Genomic DNA, 12375 nt, shown 5'->3' on the forward strand with positions numbered 1-12375 from the left:
TTCTTTTCTGGCCTAGTGCTGTTCTTTTCTACTTTGCGCCGGTCAAACTGAAGGTCACATCGCTACAGAAAGTAAAAGAAGTATAATATTATAAATGGGAATGTGTTTGTTTATTTGTTACCATTTCAGGCCTCAACTACTCAATCGATCATAATGAAATTTTATACACGCATTTTTACGGAAACGGAAAAGGACATAGGACTTTCCATCCCCAAAAAATACTGTTTTCGAGGGATAGAAAAATTAGTTTTATGTGACCGTCGAAGATCTTTGACCCGTATTTAGGACATCAACGCGAGCGAAACCGCGGGTAAAGCCTACTATAAAGTACACGTTTATACATAAATGGGCCTATTTTAAGGTGTAGTTATTAATTTATAAAATGAATGTGTTAAGAATAAATTTTAAATGTTACTGTTTTTTAAATAGATATATAGGCTTTAATTTACCAAAAACAGTTCCCAGTATAGCTGCTGTTGTTTTAAACATACGAAAATAGTGGTTTTCCTACAGAATAATGGAACGATGTGCAATAAAATCCGTCGACGGCTTAACATAAATTTTGCCAAAGTGTAATTTTCCGTAAAATTAGTGCTGAAAAAAATTCCATTATCAGACATTATGAATAATTTATAGGTTACTGCTAATAAGATAGCGAGAAGTAGTAACTTGGGCCAAATACTGTCTTACTACGTATAAAAAGTTAGTCAAATAAGATGCATACTCAGGAATGTTTATAGGTATGAACGTGCATACATAAATCTGTAATTAATCTATTTTCATAATAAAGCACGTAAAAAGAACGTTATAGAAAGTGCCAATTAGTTACATTTATTACACAATATATGAAGTAAAAATGAACCACAGTAAATATAAACGTATGATAAACAAGAATGTTGATAGCATACTTTACCTAATTACTTAAAAAACACCAGAAGACAAAATTAATTATTATATTTTTTGGTCCATGACAAGCCAAATCCAAATAAATAACTAAAATCAAGCAATAGTTGATGTAAGTCATTATTCCTAGCACGTAATTTTTGTCATATACCTGCTTTTGTTTATGATATTACTTTTCGTTCGTATTTTCATTGAGTTAAACTAGATTTATTAGAAACATTGTTAAAGCGGAAGGTTCTCTTCTATCTCCACCAGAAATTGTAGAAATGGGTGGATGGTGACAGTGGTTGAATTGTTAGGAAAAGGAAGACGAGACAAAGATAAAGATAGCAGTAGAAGAGACAAATACTTTCTGCAAAATATTACCGTCCCAGTATTGCCTAAATGATAAAAAAATCCAAATAATGAAAAGGTGGAGGGTGGTATGAATTTCAGTCCCCTTTTAAAAATCCCAGTAATAAATGGGGATGGCGAGTGAAAGATGAAACGAACAGTAGAAAAATAAAAAACAATTTGCAATTGCCTTAATGATCCAAAAAAATCCGACCGATGCAAAACTGGAGGGTAAAGTAGAAGACCTCTTCAGTCTCTTTTTAGGAATCGTAGGGATAGGTGAGTGATAGTTGGGGAGAGAAAGATGAGAATGACGAAATGAATGCTATATGTCCCAGTATATTCTTAAATGATAGAAAAAACATTTCTGACTAATGCAAAGTCGAAAACTCTCTTCAGCCTCCATTTATGAATAGCAGGAATAGGTGGGTGGTGGTTGGCAAAAGAGAAGTGAAGATATCGGAAGAATCACAAACTATCTGCAAAACATCACAGCGTCAGCATTTGTCTAAATAATCCTGGGAAACTACATATGCATAAAAAACATAGACCAGGAGGACGCATTCTTCTCCGATGCTAAGCTATGACTCAGACCTTTTTTGGCCCACCCATTTTTAGCGGAACCTTATCTGGACAAGAAAGTAAAGTGACAACAATATTATGCTTAAGACCCTTGACACTTAATTGCGTGTATGTTGTAATTTTCAATTTGAAGTTTGTGTTCAAATGTAGCACTAGGGTTCCGCGGAACTTAAAAGAAGGAAAACAGACTACGAACTAGGTACCAGTTTTTTTTTTTATTTTAGCCAAGTGTTCTAAGGGTTTTTCAATTCTGTTTTTATATTTTTTAATAACTTTTTTATAAAGGGGAAAAGAATATCTGCGGAGTGCGCCAACCAATTTTGACGATATAGAAATGAGATCAATTCAAGAAGAGTATCATAAAAATCTGAGAGTAATTGATGCAAATACTATACATTCACGCATATACGAATCGATAACCTCCTTCTGTATTATGAATTAAATTTCATATATTCAAATTATACGGGTAAGGCAAAATGTTCACAAAACACAGAAAATGCATTTTTTTGCCAAACGAACGAAAAAGCTTAACTCAAAAACACGTAACACAAATATTTTTTTTGTCACGTCTACCTGACAGTATCGTTTACTTCTTGGAAAACTGTCCTAAAAGTAACCAAACTTTCAAGATCTTTTGAACAAAGCGTATTAACACGCATTAAAACCTTAAGATTGCATTTATTCGACTTATGTTAATATTACATGATTATTTATATGAAAAAATAACTGAAGGTGTGTGTACAAATTTTCCTAAACCCCGTTATATTTTTGAAAAGATATTGCTAACCTTTGATAACTGCATGTAATAGAATATCCTTGTATTCAGCTCTCAACTCGTCACGTAGTTTCAATGTTGTAATTATAAGTTTCAAATTAAATGTTACAGTTAATATCGAAAACAGCCCTTAATTTCTTTTAAATGATGTCTTTAAGGCTTAAATGTAGAAGTTACTTCTTATAGAAATGCTGTTACCGAAGCAGATTTTATACGGCTGAATCACAACATTGTATTTTGCGCTTTTATTTAATAATGAAGCGAGGGTGCTGAAGCGGTTTGGACGGAAATAAATCTTTATAAAATTTCAAGCTAACGGGAAGAATACTCTTTTTCCGCACTTCCTTTTGTTCTCTCCTTATACTCCATAAGTTATTATAAAATAAGGTTTCCAAACAAGAAAACGATCTAATCACGTATCTAATTTTAGGGAATTGCGTTGATTAGCTCAACGATAGGAAAGAGTGGAAGTGCGAGTCTTAGGATTAATTATTAATTATGATGATAAGTATTTGCAATTGGTCTTATTCGGGAACGGCAGGAAAACACCACACATATAAAAGTGAAGAATTATTTCTAATAGGATGCGGATCCAGAAGGAAGAATTTAGGCTGTACAAATAATAGGTCAATTGAAAAGTCCCCGGCCTGACACATAGATACCGGCACCTGAACTAAATCCATATGATTTTCCGTTAGTCCTAACCTTCAAAAGACGCGTCTATAAATTTGACGGCTGTCGGATCATTAGTTTGTAAATTATAGCATTTTTAGTGAAGCAACTTTTGTTATTGTGAAAAAAATGGATAAAAAATAATTTCGGTTGATAAAATATTGCTTTTTGAAGGGAAAAAATACAGTTGAAGCAAAAACTTGGCTTGATAACGAATTTCCGGACACTGCCCCAGGAAAATCAGCCATCAAGGATTGGTATGCTATGTTTAGACGTGGTGAAATGAGCACCGAAGACGGTGAACGCAGTGGACGCCCAAAAGAGGCTGTTACGGACGAAAACATTAAAAAAATCCACAAAATGATTTTGAATGACCGTAAATTGAAATTGAATGAAATAGCAGACACTCTACAGATATCAACGGAACGTATACATCACATCATTCACGAATATTTGGGTATTTGTCCAATCGACAGTCATCAGAGTGGACTGCACACGATGAACCCGCTCCAAAGAGTGCAAAAACCCAACAGTCGGCTGGCTAGGTTATGGCGTCTGTATTTTGGGATGCGCGTGGAATAATTTTCATTGACCACCTTGAAAAAGGAAGGACCATCAACAGCGACTATGGCCTATTTTGAAGCAAAGGATAAATCGTACTACAAAAATGGTATCGAAAAGTTGGAGGATCGCTATAATCAGTGTATCACCCTTGAAGGGAATTATGTTGAATAAAAAAAAACGAATTTTGCAAAAAAAATGTGTTTTACTATTTTAGGCCGGGGACTATTCAATTGACCTGTTACAGTTTTAACTACATGCATTTAAGGAGGATGCGGCTGCCAAATTGTAAAACTTTGCGGATACTATAGAAGTCAAACAAATATTCTTTGTAAGTTTTTACAAAAATTTAATAAGAAATTTCTCTTAGATATTGGTCAGAAACTAAACTAAATATAAAATTTATATCTACATGTTGCTATGTAGGGTAACAACAAATTAGTAATGTCGACAATTGTCTGGAAATATTTAGGTTTTACGCTCTTAAAACTGTTTGTTTGTAACATTTTTGTTTTGAAAAAAAGCTTATCAGATGTGTATTTTTTGTAGTGTTTTTTCATTTGGACAACGTAAAATTTTTAAATTATCTTCCCAAACGTAACGATTATCAGCAATAAAATACAGAAAGATTCCCGTATTATACTTTTTATCATCAGTAATGAATTTTTTATGTTCTCTAAATCTAATCTTAATGATTTACCGGCTTATCCAGTGCAGATGAAATAGCGGTGTTTATACTTGAATTTATGGACAACAGTTGCAAAGTTTTTTAAAATGATACTATTACCTACATTCGTTTTATTGGAGAAGATAATTTATATTTATTTTACTTAACCATTTGTAAAAGATTAAGGACCAGGTGGTTATAACGATTTTACATGTCAATGTTTAAATTTAGATTTACTTAATTATATTTATTAATTGTATATCGACGAGAGTTTTATTTCTCTAACGATTTAGTGCAATTTAACGTGAGATACAATTAGAAACCAATGAGTTATTTAATTTTGAAACCGTCCATTTATTATATATCATAGTGTTTATAATATATAAGTCTTCACTGACATTTTTTCTCTGGTTAGAAATTTAAAGTCAAAAAATGATCATTTCAGCATTTCGTTCATTTTAAGTTATATATTTTAATTAGCTGTCTTAACATATACACCAGTAACGAGTTTAGAACAAAACTTTGTATATATTCTATTAAGCGCATGCATTCATCATTTTTGAATGTGTATCTACCAAAAATCTGGTTACGCAACACGTTAAGTCAACAAAAATTAAAAAATTTCCTCAAAAATAAGCGTTGAATAAGCCTTTAGTATACAAGTGCGCAAAATACAAAAAATTAAAGAAAATTAATCTATCTCAACGTAAAAACCAACAACATACACGAAAAACGTGTAATTTTTGAAGAAATTCAATAAACGTACAAATGAATGAAAAAATACGTAACCGAATATAACCTAATAATGCAAAATTTTCATAAAAAAAAAACAATAAAATCAGTAGGAATATACGACAGAACTTTTTACTAACCTATCCGAACCTAAGCTAAACTAAGGACGTATATTTATCATAAAAAACAATTAAATTTATAAAACGAATGATAGTTCTGTTAATCTACCCTAAGCTAACCCAACAGCGTATATTTTTCATACACAACTGCAAAATTTATACAAACGAACGATATCACAATTTTCTGGACAACAATAAATAGTTTTCAACTTGCATTTTTTTTTTTTATTTTATTATTATTCAACTACCTTCCCTCTTTTATTTCCTGTACGCGACACTTCCTAACTTTTGTTGCAATAAAGTGATGCCTAGCATTTCATCAAATATCGTATAATGAAGTTGAACTTCCCAAAAAGAGATAGCTTTCCATGTTTTTCAAAAATTAAAACACGTGCGGCCAAAGAACTTATTTATAATGTATAACTACTTAAAAAAAATATAACTACTGTAATTACAATTAATCCAGTTTATGCAGATATTTTGATTACATTACTACACCTACTGGTCTAATTAATTAGATTACGTAATATATAGTACGTATAAAGTGTAGATTAGTGTTTCTGAAAGCTATCATGTAACATTAATTTAATTTCAAGTTTTTATTTAAAATAAATAGGTCGATACAAAAAAAATACCAGTAATTGCCTACATTTCTATTAAAAATTCTTATACTCATATTACGTTATACTGTCTGCATTTTATGTTGTGTGTATATGTATGTTTTTTTATAAAAATAACTTCGTATTCTTGATTACTCTATATACGCTTGCGCTTTTATAAAAAATAGTACCTATAGACATAAATTTTAATATTTCTTTGATTTGTAGTTTACTACCTCTTTTGCAGCACTATAAAAAAAAACGTCAAGTGGCTTCGTTTTTACAAACCATTCAAGTGGAAATGCATATTTTCTAATAAAAATAAATACCAGGAGATCTTTTCCATTTAAGTTGAACTAATTATTATCCCAATTGCATTTACCTACTAGTGCAGAATATCGCGTAACGCGCCGGTATCTTTCTAGAAAACTTCGAAAAAAAAAGGGACGAGTTACCTCATGAAAAAAAGCGCGTAAAGCAAGCATCAGATGAGTATCACATGATAAACTCCAATACACGGTGATTTCAACGATGGAACTGGTCAAATGCCCGGTATAGAACGATTTTATTCGGCAGGCCGGCGATGACGATCGCCAAAGAAGAAAAACACCGTCGCGTGGTTTTCGTCAAGGTTGGATGCCGCATCGAACCACAACCTACTATACAGTTTGTACGTCGAACGGAGAGCGACTGAAGCGACTAACGGTTTGTCGCGTTGGCCGTGGCCGAGCTTTCGCGTTAACGCCACTGATCCGACCAACTCAAATGTGCGCATGCAAGAGAGAAAGCTTTTCTATAATCATACTAACGAAAAGGACTAAAAGCTAAAGCGCCAGTCTGCTGCACCGTTGTCTGAGTAGTTCGACTATAAACCTGTCAACTCACTACCGATAATCGCTTTTAAATGTACGGATAGTTTTAAAAACCCCGCTTTATAATATAAAGCACTAAATATTAAGTTGAAGGAAATTTTGAAAGGAAACTTACGATAACGGAAGTCACGTGTGTAATTGTATTTTAACTATTAATCTTTCGTATGAAGAAGGTACCTACAGTGGTTATTGTGAAAACAAAAAATATAATTTGCAACTAAAATGTTTGTGTTATTGTAAGATACAACGACACTGTCCAAATTGAAACTGAATATATAAAAATTTAACCGCACTAATATCAAAAGAGTCAAATGCTCACTGTCACTCAATTAGTTCAAAAATATCAATAAACTCACTGTGTCGGAAATTACTACGACCAGAGGTAGATTGCATCCGGATCAGCTGTCCAGCGAACTATTCGTACCTGAGCTAGATAAAAGAAACAGAACAACCATGAATATTCTCAGAGAAGTAAATATGAGAGACCGAGCGGCATGGCCTAGAGGTCTAGACCATTGCTTAGCATTCGGGAGGACGCCGGTTCGATTCCGAGTCCGTCTGCCTTGGTCCAAGTTTTTCTGTGGTTTCCTTGGATCACTTAGGCAAATGCTGAGGCAGTCATATATTCCACAGATAGTCTTTCATTCTCTTCTGTCTTCATTTCGTCCGTCTCATCTTTCTCATCCGAACCACCACCCACCCATTCCCACGATTCCTGAAAGCAGGCTGAAGAGGGCCTTCCGCCCTACCTTCCGGCGTAGTCCGGAGGGACTACCCGCCCACCAGCATTACTGGCTGGTGGGAATGAAACACCCAAAAGTTTTTTAGTTTTTTAAATATTAGAAGGGAGTAAGACAGGGATGCACGCTATCACCGCTACTTTTTAATCTATACATCGAAGACGCGATCAACATCATTAAAGACAGTACAACTGCAGGGATACAGGGGAGAAAGATTATTATACTTAGATTTTCAGATAATGTAGCAGTATTAGCATCTAGCAAGGAGGAGTTAGAGATAGCTTTAAATAAAATAGATGCGGTACTGACAGATCAGTACTGTATGAAGATAAATAAAAGTAAAACTAAAATACTGCTATGCAAGGGAAGAAAATGTAGGTAAAGAGCGAATATAAAGATAGGAGACGAAAAATTAGAAGAAGTGGCCGATTTTACATATCTAGGAAGTCAGATAAGTCAGGACGGAAGGAGTAGTAGGGATATAAAGCAGAGGATATCGCAGGGTCGTGTCGCCTTTAATAAAAAGAAGTCACTTCTATGCTCGCGAACGGTTAATTTAGAAATTCGAAAAAGGTTGTTTAAGGTGTATGTTTGGAGCACGGCACTGTACGAGTGCGAAACATGGACAGTGGTCGCAGCGGAAAAGAAAAGGTGAAACGCGTTCTAAATGTGGTGTTAGAGGCGAATAATGAGGATACCGTGGATAAAGAAGGTTAGGAATGAAGAGGTATTAGAAAGAATAGGAAAACAAAGGACTCTGTGGAATAAGAATAAGTAACAATAAGAAATAGGTGAGATAGGTTGGTAGAACACCTTCTTAGGCATGAAGGTCTAGTCAGTGACAGAGGCAGAAACAGGAGTTAAGAGGAGTAGAGTAGTTAAGAATGTGGATTGTTCTAAATTTGGGGAAATGCGAAGATTAGTTCAAGATAGGAAAGAGTGGACGTGTGTGTCTAACTACCATATGATGATGAAGTACTCAACCCTCCAAAAGATCCACTAATAGTTAACATTAAATAATCATTTCCATTTACTTTTATCTTCGAATATGAAAACAGTTACTGTGGCCCAAAACGATTGTCCAATACCTTTACATACGGGTATCAAATTAAGCTAGACAAGTTACTAAGCTTCCACCAAAGCAACCATGTTGGCGATTGCTCAGCCTCCGCTTACCCCAGCCACCAGTAAGGCGACGTGACTCAGTTATGCAAGGTCACAATACCTCGCATCTGAGGGACAAATCTTAGTGGGCTCTATCCCGGGTTAACCTACCTGTTGACCCTAGCCTTGGACTCTACCTGTTAACCTAGCCCAGCCAACTGAAGCAGCCACTATCCCTATCACACTAGACAGTCGAATCAGAAACCACCCTAGTTGGCGCACATATGACATATGACAAATCGGCTTTTGGACCTATCTTACATTCAAACAATTGTCAGTTCGACCAAAATTAATGGTAGCAATTTACTGTCCTTTACTCCAATACATGTTGGAAACTACCAAAGAATTCAACATAAAAAACAATATTAAAACAAAACTGCTTCACCTCCGACTACCTCTTTACTAGTATAAGTGGCAGAGCCCATTCCATGCGACGCTAGCTCAATGCGATGACCTCTACCCGGCAATCGCAATTGAGGGGAAACTTGGATTCTCCCCGAGGTCAACCTACCTGTTGACCCTAGTCTTCCCAGAGTCCGCACTAGCCTCCGAGCAAAGCATCTTTCAACACTACTTATTACTAGGGATGGTAAAATTAGACACCATCCTATAATTAGCACATGTGGCTCTAATAGCTTACGCCATCAAACATCTGATACGGAATTATCTCTAGATTTATTCAATTAAAATCACCTATAATTTTATGCTTAAATCTGAGCTAGGCTATCTACCTGTCCTATTAAAGTACCAAACCATTTAGTGAGTCGGACTCACCTATATCAACATTAAATATAATCCAATATGATATATGAAACTATCACAAAACGTACAACCGTTCACGTACTCAGCGATTCGTATATTATTATTAGGACACGTCTCGACCGGGACTCAATCGAACAGGAACTAGTTCAAAAACTACTAATGCATTTTTGGGTTCCCATGTCTCGTTCGCATACATATGTTTCAACCCTCTTAGACAAGCGTGACAAATCGGCAATATACGTTCTCTCCGAACAAAAGTAAATCTTTACTCATTTACCATATTTTAACTTTTCCCACCAAAATTATGCATTCAGAAAACTTACTCTTACTAATATATATGACATAAAGAAAACATTTATTGCAGTAATTAAAATAGCACAAAATATTTCATTTACATTCTCATCCATTAAAATAAAAGTAGCGCAATGGTAATACCAGGACACTATTGCCAGTGAAAAACGATAAAAGATGATGCGCACATATTATAACATCCACTTAGTTCTTAGAATGAAAACGGTTTCAGCATTTAATATTCGATAAATCAGATGGAGAAGAATAATATGTGAATATTTCAGAAAATGTAAAGATAAAAACGAAAAATTAGAAAAAGTCGCTGATTTTCGGTATCTAGAAAGATAATTAAGGATGAAAGGAGTACTGGAGATATAAAAGAATGTTAATTTCATTTAGAAGTTCGAAAAATATTGTTAAAGATGTATGTCTAGAGCACGGCTCCGTACAGGTGTGAAACATGGACGAAAAAAAGGTTAGAAACATTTCAAATGTGGTGTTATTTTACAGGCAAATGATGAGGATCCTGTGGATAGAAGAGGTTAAAAATAAGGAAGTATTAGAAAGAAGTCAATAAGAAATAAGCGAGATAGGTTAATAGGACATTTTTTCAGGCATGCAGCGCTAGAGTTAGACATATTAGAAGATGAAACAACAGTCAACAGGAGTAGAGCAGAAGACCTACATTAGATTACTGTTCACAACTATTTAAAGATGCAAGATATTTTACTTTTAGGGAAATGCGAAATAATTAGATCAGGATAAGAAAGAGTGGAGGTGCGTGTCCAACCAATCTCAGGACTGACAAGCATATGATGATGATTTAAATTTATAGGTAATAGTTTTGAGTTGAAATTACCAAAAAGAGAATACAGATTTTCCTATACTCCTTTCTGGGCCACTTTTTTCGTGATTCATGCTCTAGCCTCCATGAACAGTACAGACATTTTAACAAACAGCATGTTTTTCTAGAAGAGCGTCCCCAGAGGCGAAAAAATAATAATTATCTAACGATTTCTTCAAACCGAAGATGATTGATTGCGTGTCCCATCCACTGTGTAACAAGATGAATAATATCTTGCTAATGAATAGAAAAACAATTTGTGTGTAATTTCACAAAACTTATTTAAAATCCTTTCAAATTTGTTTCTATAGTTCTTCTTTTGAATATTTAATGATACAACTGTAGAAAATATGTAAATAACTCAAACCGATTTTGGTTTACGTACTACTACAAACTAAAACTTACTTGATATTTAACAAAAACGATGGAACCTGTATTAAACATAAAATTCAATTCTCTGGATAACCTTGACGTCTCCGATACGCAGTTAAAAGGTTATCGGTTAATAACGGGGCGTCTTGCACGTGAATTGCATTGTGTTTCTTTAAATTTTAAACTTTAATTAAAAAAAAAGGAAACTTATCCGATCATGTATTTTATATGGAAATAAATAAAATCATTGTAGAAAATTTATATGCATAGTACTGTGGGGATCTGAATTAAAAGTATTTGCCTCTCATTTTCGAACGAAAATACCAAGCTAACCGACAGTTGGTACGGAAATACCATCACCTGGTTGCCGGAAATTAAATCAGCACGGAAATTGGTTTACTGCCAACGTTTTATCTGCAATTGATTCCAATGTTGTAATCGCGTTATTGAACCACCATACATTTGCTGTATCTTGCTACCGTTTTCAAGATGTCAAACTTTATTTAAGAATCTTTGAGTAGGATACAAAGAAACAAACATACTTTTAATACACATCTGTTACCTTAAATTTCTGCAGAAGAAAAGTTCTAAAGGTTCAAAACTCTCAAAACTTCTCGATGTGATTGAAATAATCTACAGAAGTAGAATTCTATTAGAATGTTACAGGGCTACATAAATGTCATGTTTTTTTATACTTATTACTTTGTTAGTTTATCATATCTCACATGATCCACTTTTGCCAAAAACAATTCCAAGATCTATTTATTGCCGACATTTTGTTCTCGATCACAAGCAACATCTTTATAGCTCTTTCTATGAAGACATGTGGCCTGAAACATCATAAGAATCCTGAAAATGTCGGATGAAATCGAGGACAAAACGTTGGAAGCTCAGAATCCTGAATCTTTCGCAAAACCTATAGAATCATATGTCTAGATAGCTATACTATATAAAAAAGTCCGTTCTCATTTTAATTGGTCCACTGTACGATTTTTTAGAAAAATACTGCATGGAACTAAAAATTTTTATATATTTGAAACACCTAGAACCGCCTCATAAAAATAAATACCTAGGTACGTATTAAATATAATTTTTGCTGGTGCTTATAAGTACGTAGGTACTCAGAACTCGTGCGCCCATTACCTTGAAGAAGTCTTAATCTATATGAAACGTTGGCTTATTGAAAATAAATACCATTTGTTACCTGGATGAGTTCTCAGTAAGCCGTTTCATAAGTAAATAACAGCAGTAACTAAAAGAATGAGAATAAATTAATAAAGAAACTACTTCACTGAATTGCCGTTGGTAGGCAACAGCGCTTTTATTTTTTATAGGATCCGAAATTCTACCAAGTACAATAGGTAGTGTTAACCAAGTCTTGTTATCA

The 12375-nt window shown here is 34.2% G+C and overlaps 1 protein-coding gene across 4 annotated transcripts in view; it reads right to left on the minus strand.

Annotated features, from left to right (window-relative positions):
- LOC108733126 (apoptosis-stimulating of p53 protein 2) overlaps window positions 1–12375 on the minus strand; it is a 237484-nt gene that overhangs the window by 60819 nt on the left and 164290 nt on the right. Inside the window, exon 1 of one of the 4 annotated variants that reach the window (XM_018464179.1) lies at window positions 6399–6625. The exons of 2 other annotated variants lie outside the window; for them this stretch is intronic. Coding sequence is in view for 1 of the 2 variants with exons in the window: in XM_018464181.1 (XP_018319683.1) it covers window positions 6399–6428 (30 nt within the window). In the remaining variant the exon portion in view is untranslated. Of the gene's footprint in view, window positions 1–6398; window positions 6626–12375 lie in introns of those variants that run through there. One more of the 4 variants, XM_018464181.1, reaches the window with a different exon arrangement.

This window comes from Agrilus planipennis, unplaced genomic scaffold (assembly GCF_000699045.2).
Source record: "Agrilus planipennis isolate EAB-ADULT unplaced genomic scaffold, Apla_2.0 scaffold53, whole genome shotgun sequence".
Lineage (NCBI taxonomy): Eukaryota > Metazoa > Arthropoda > Insecta > Coleoptera > Buprestidae > Agrilus > Agrilus planipennis.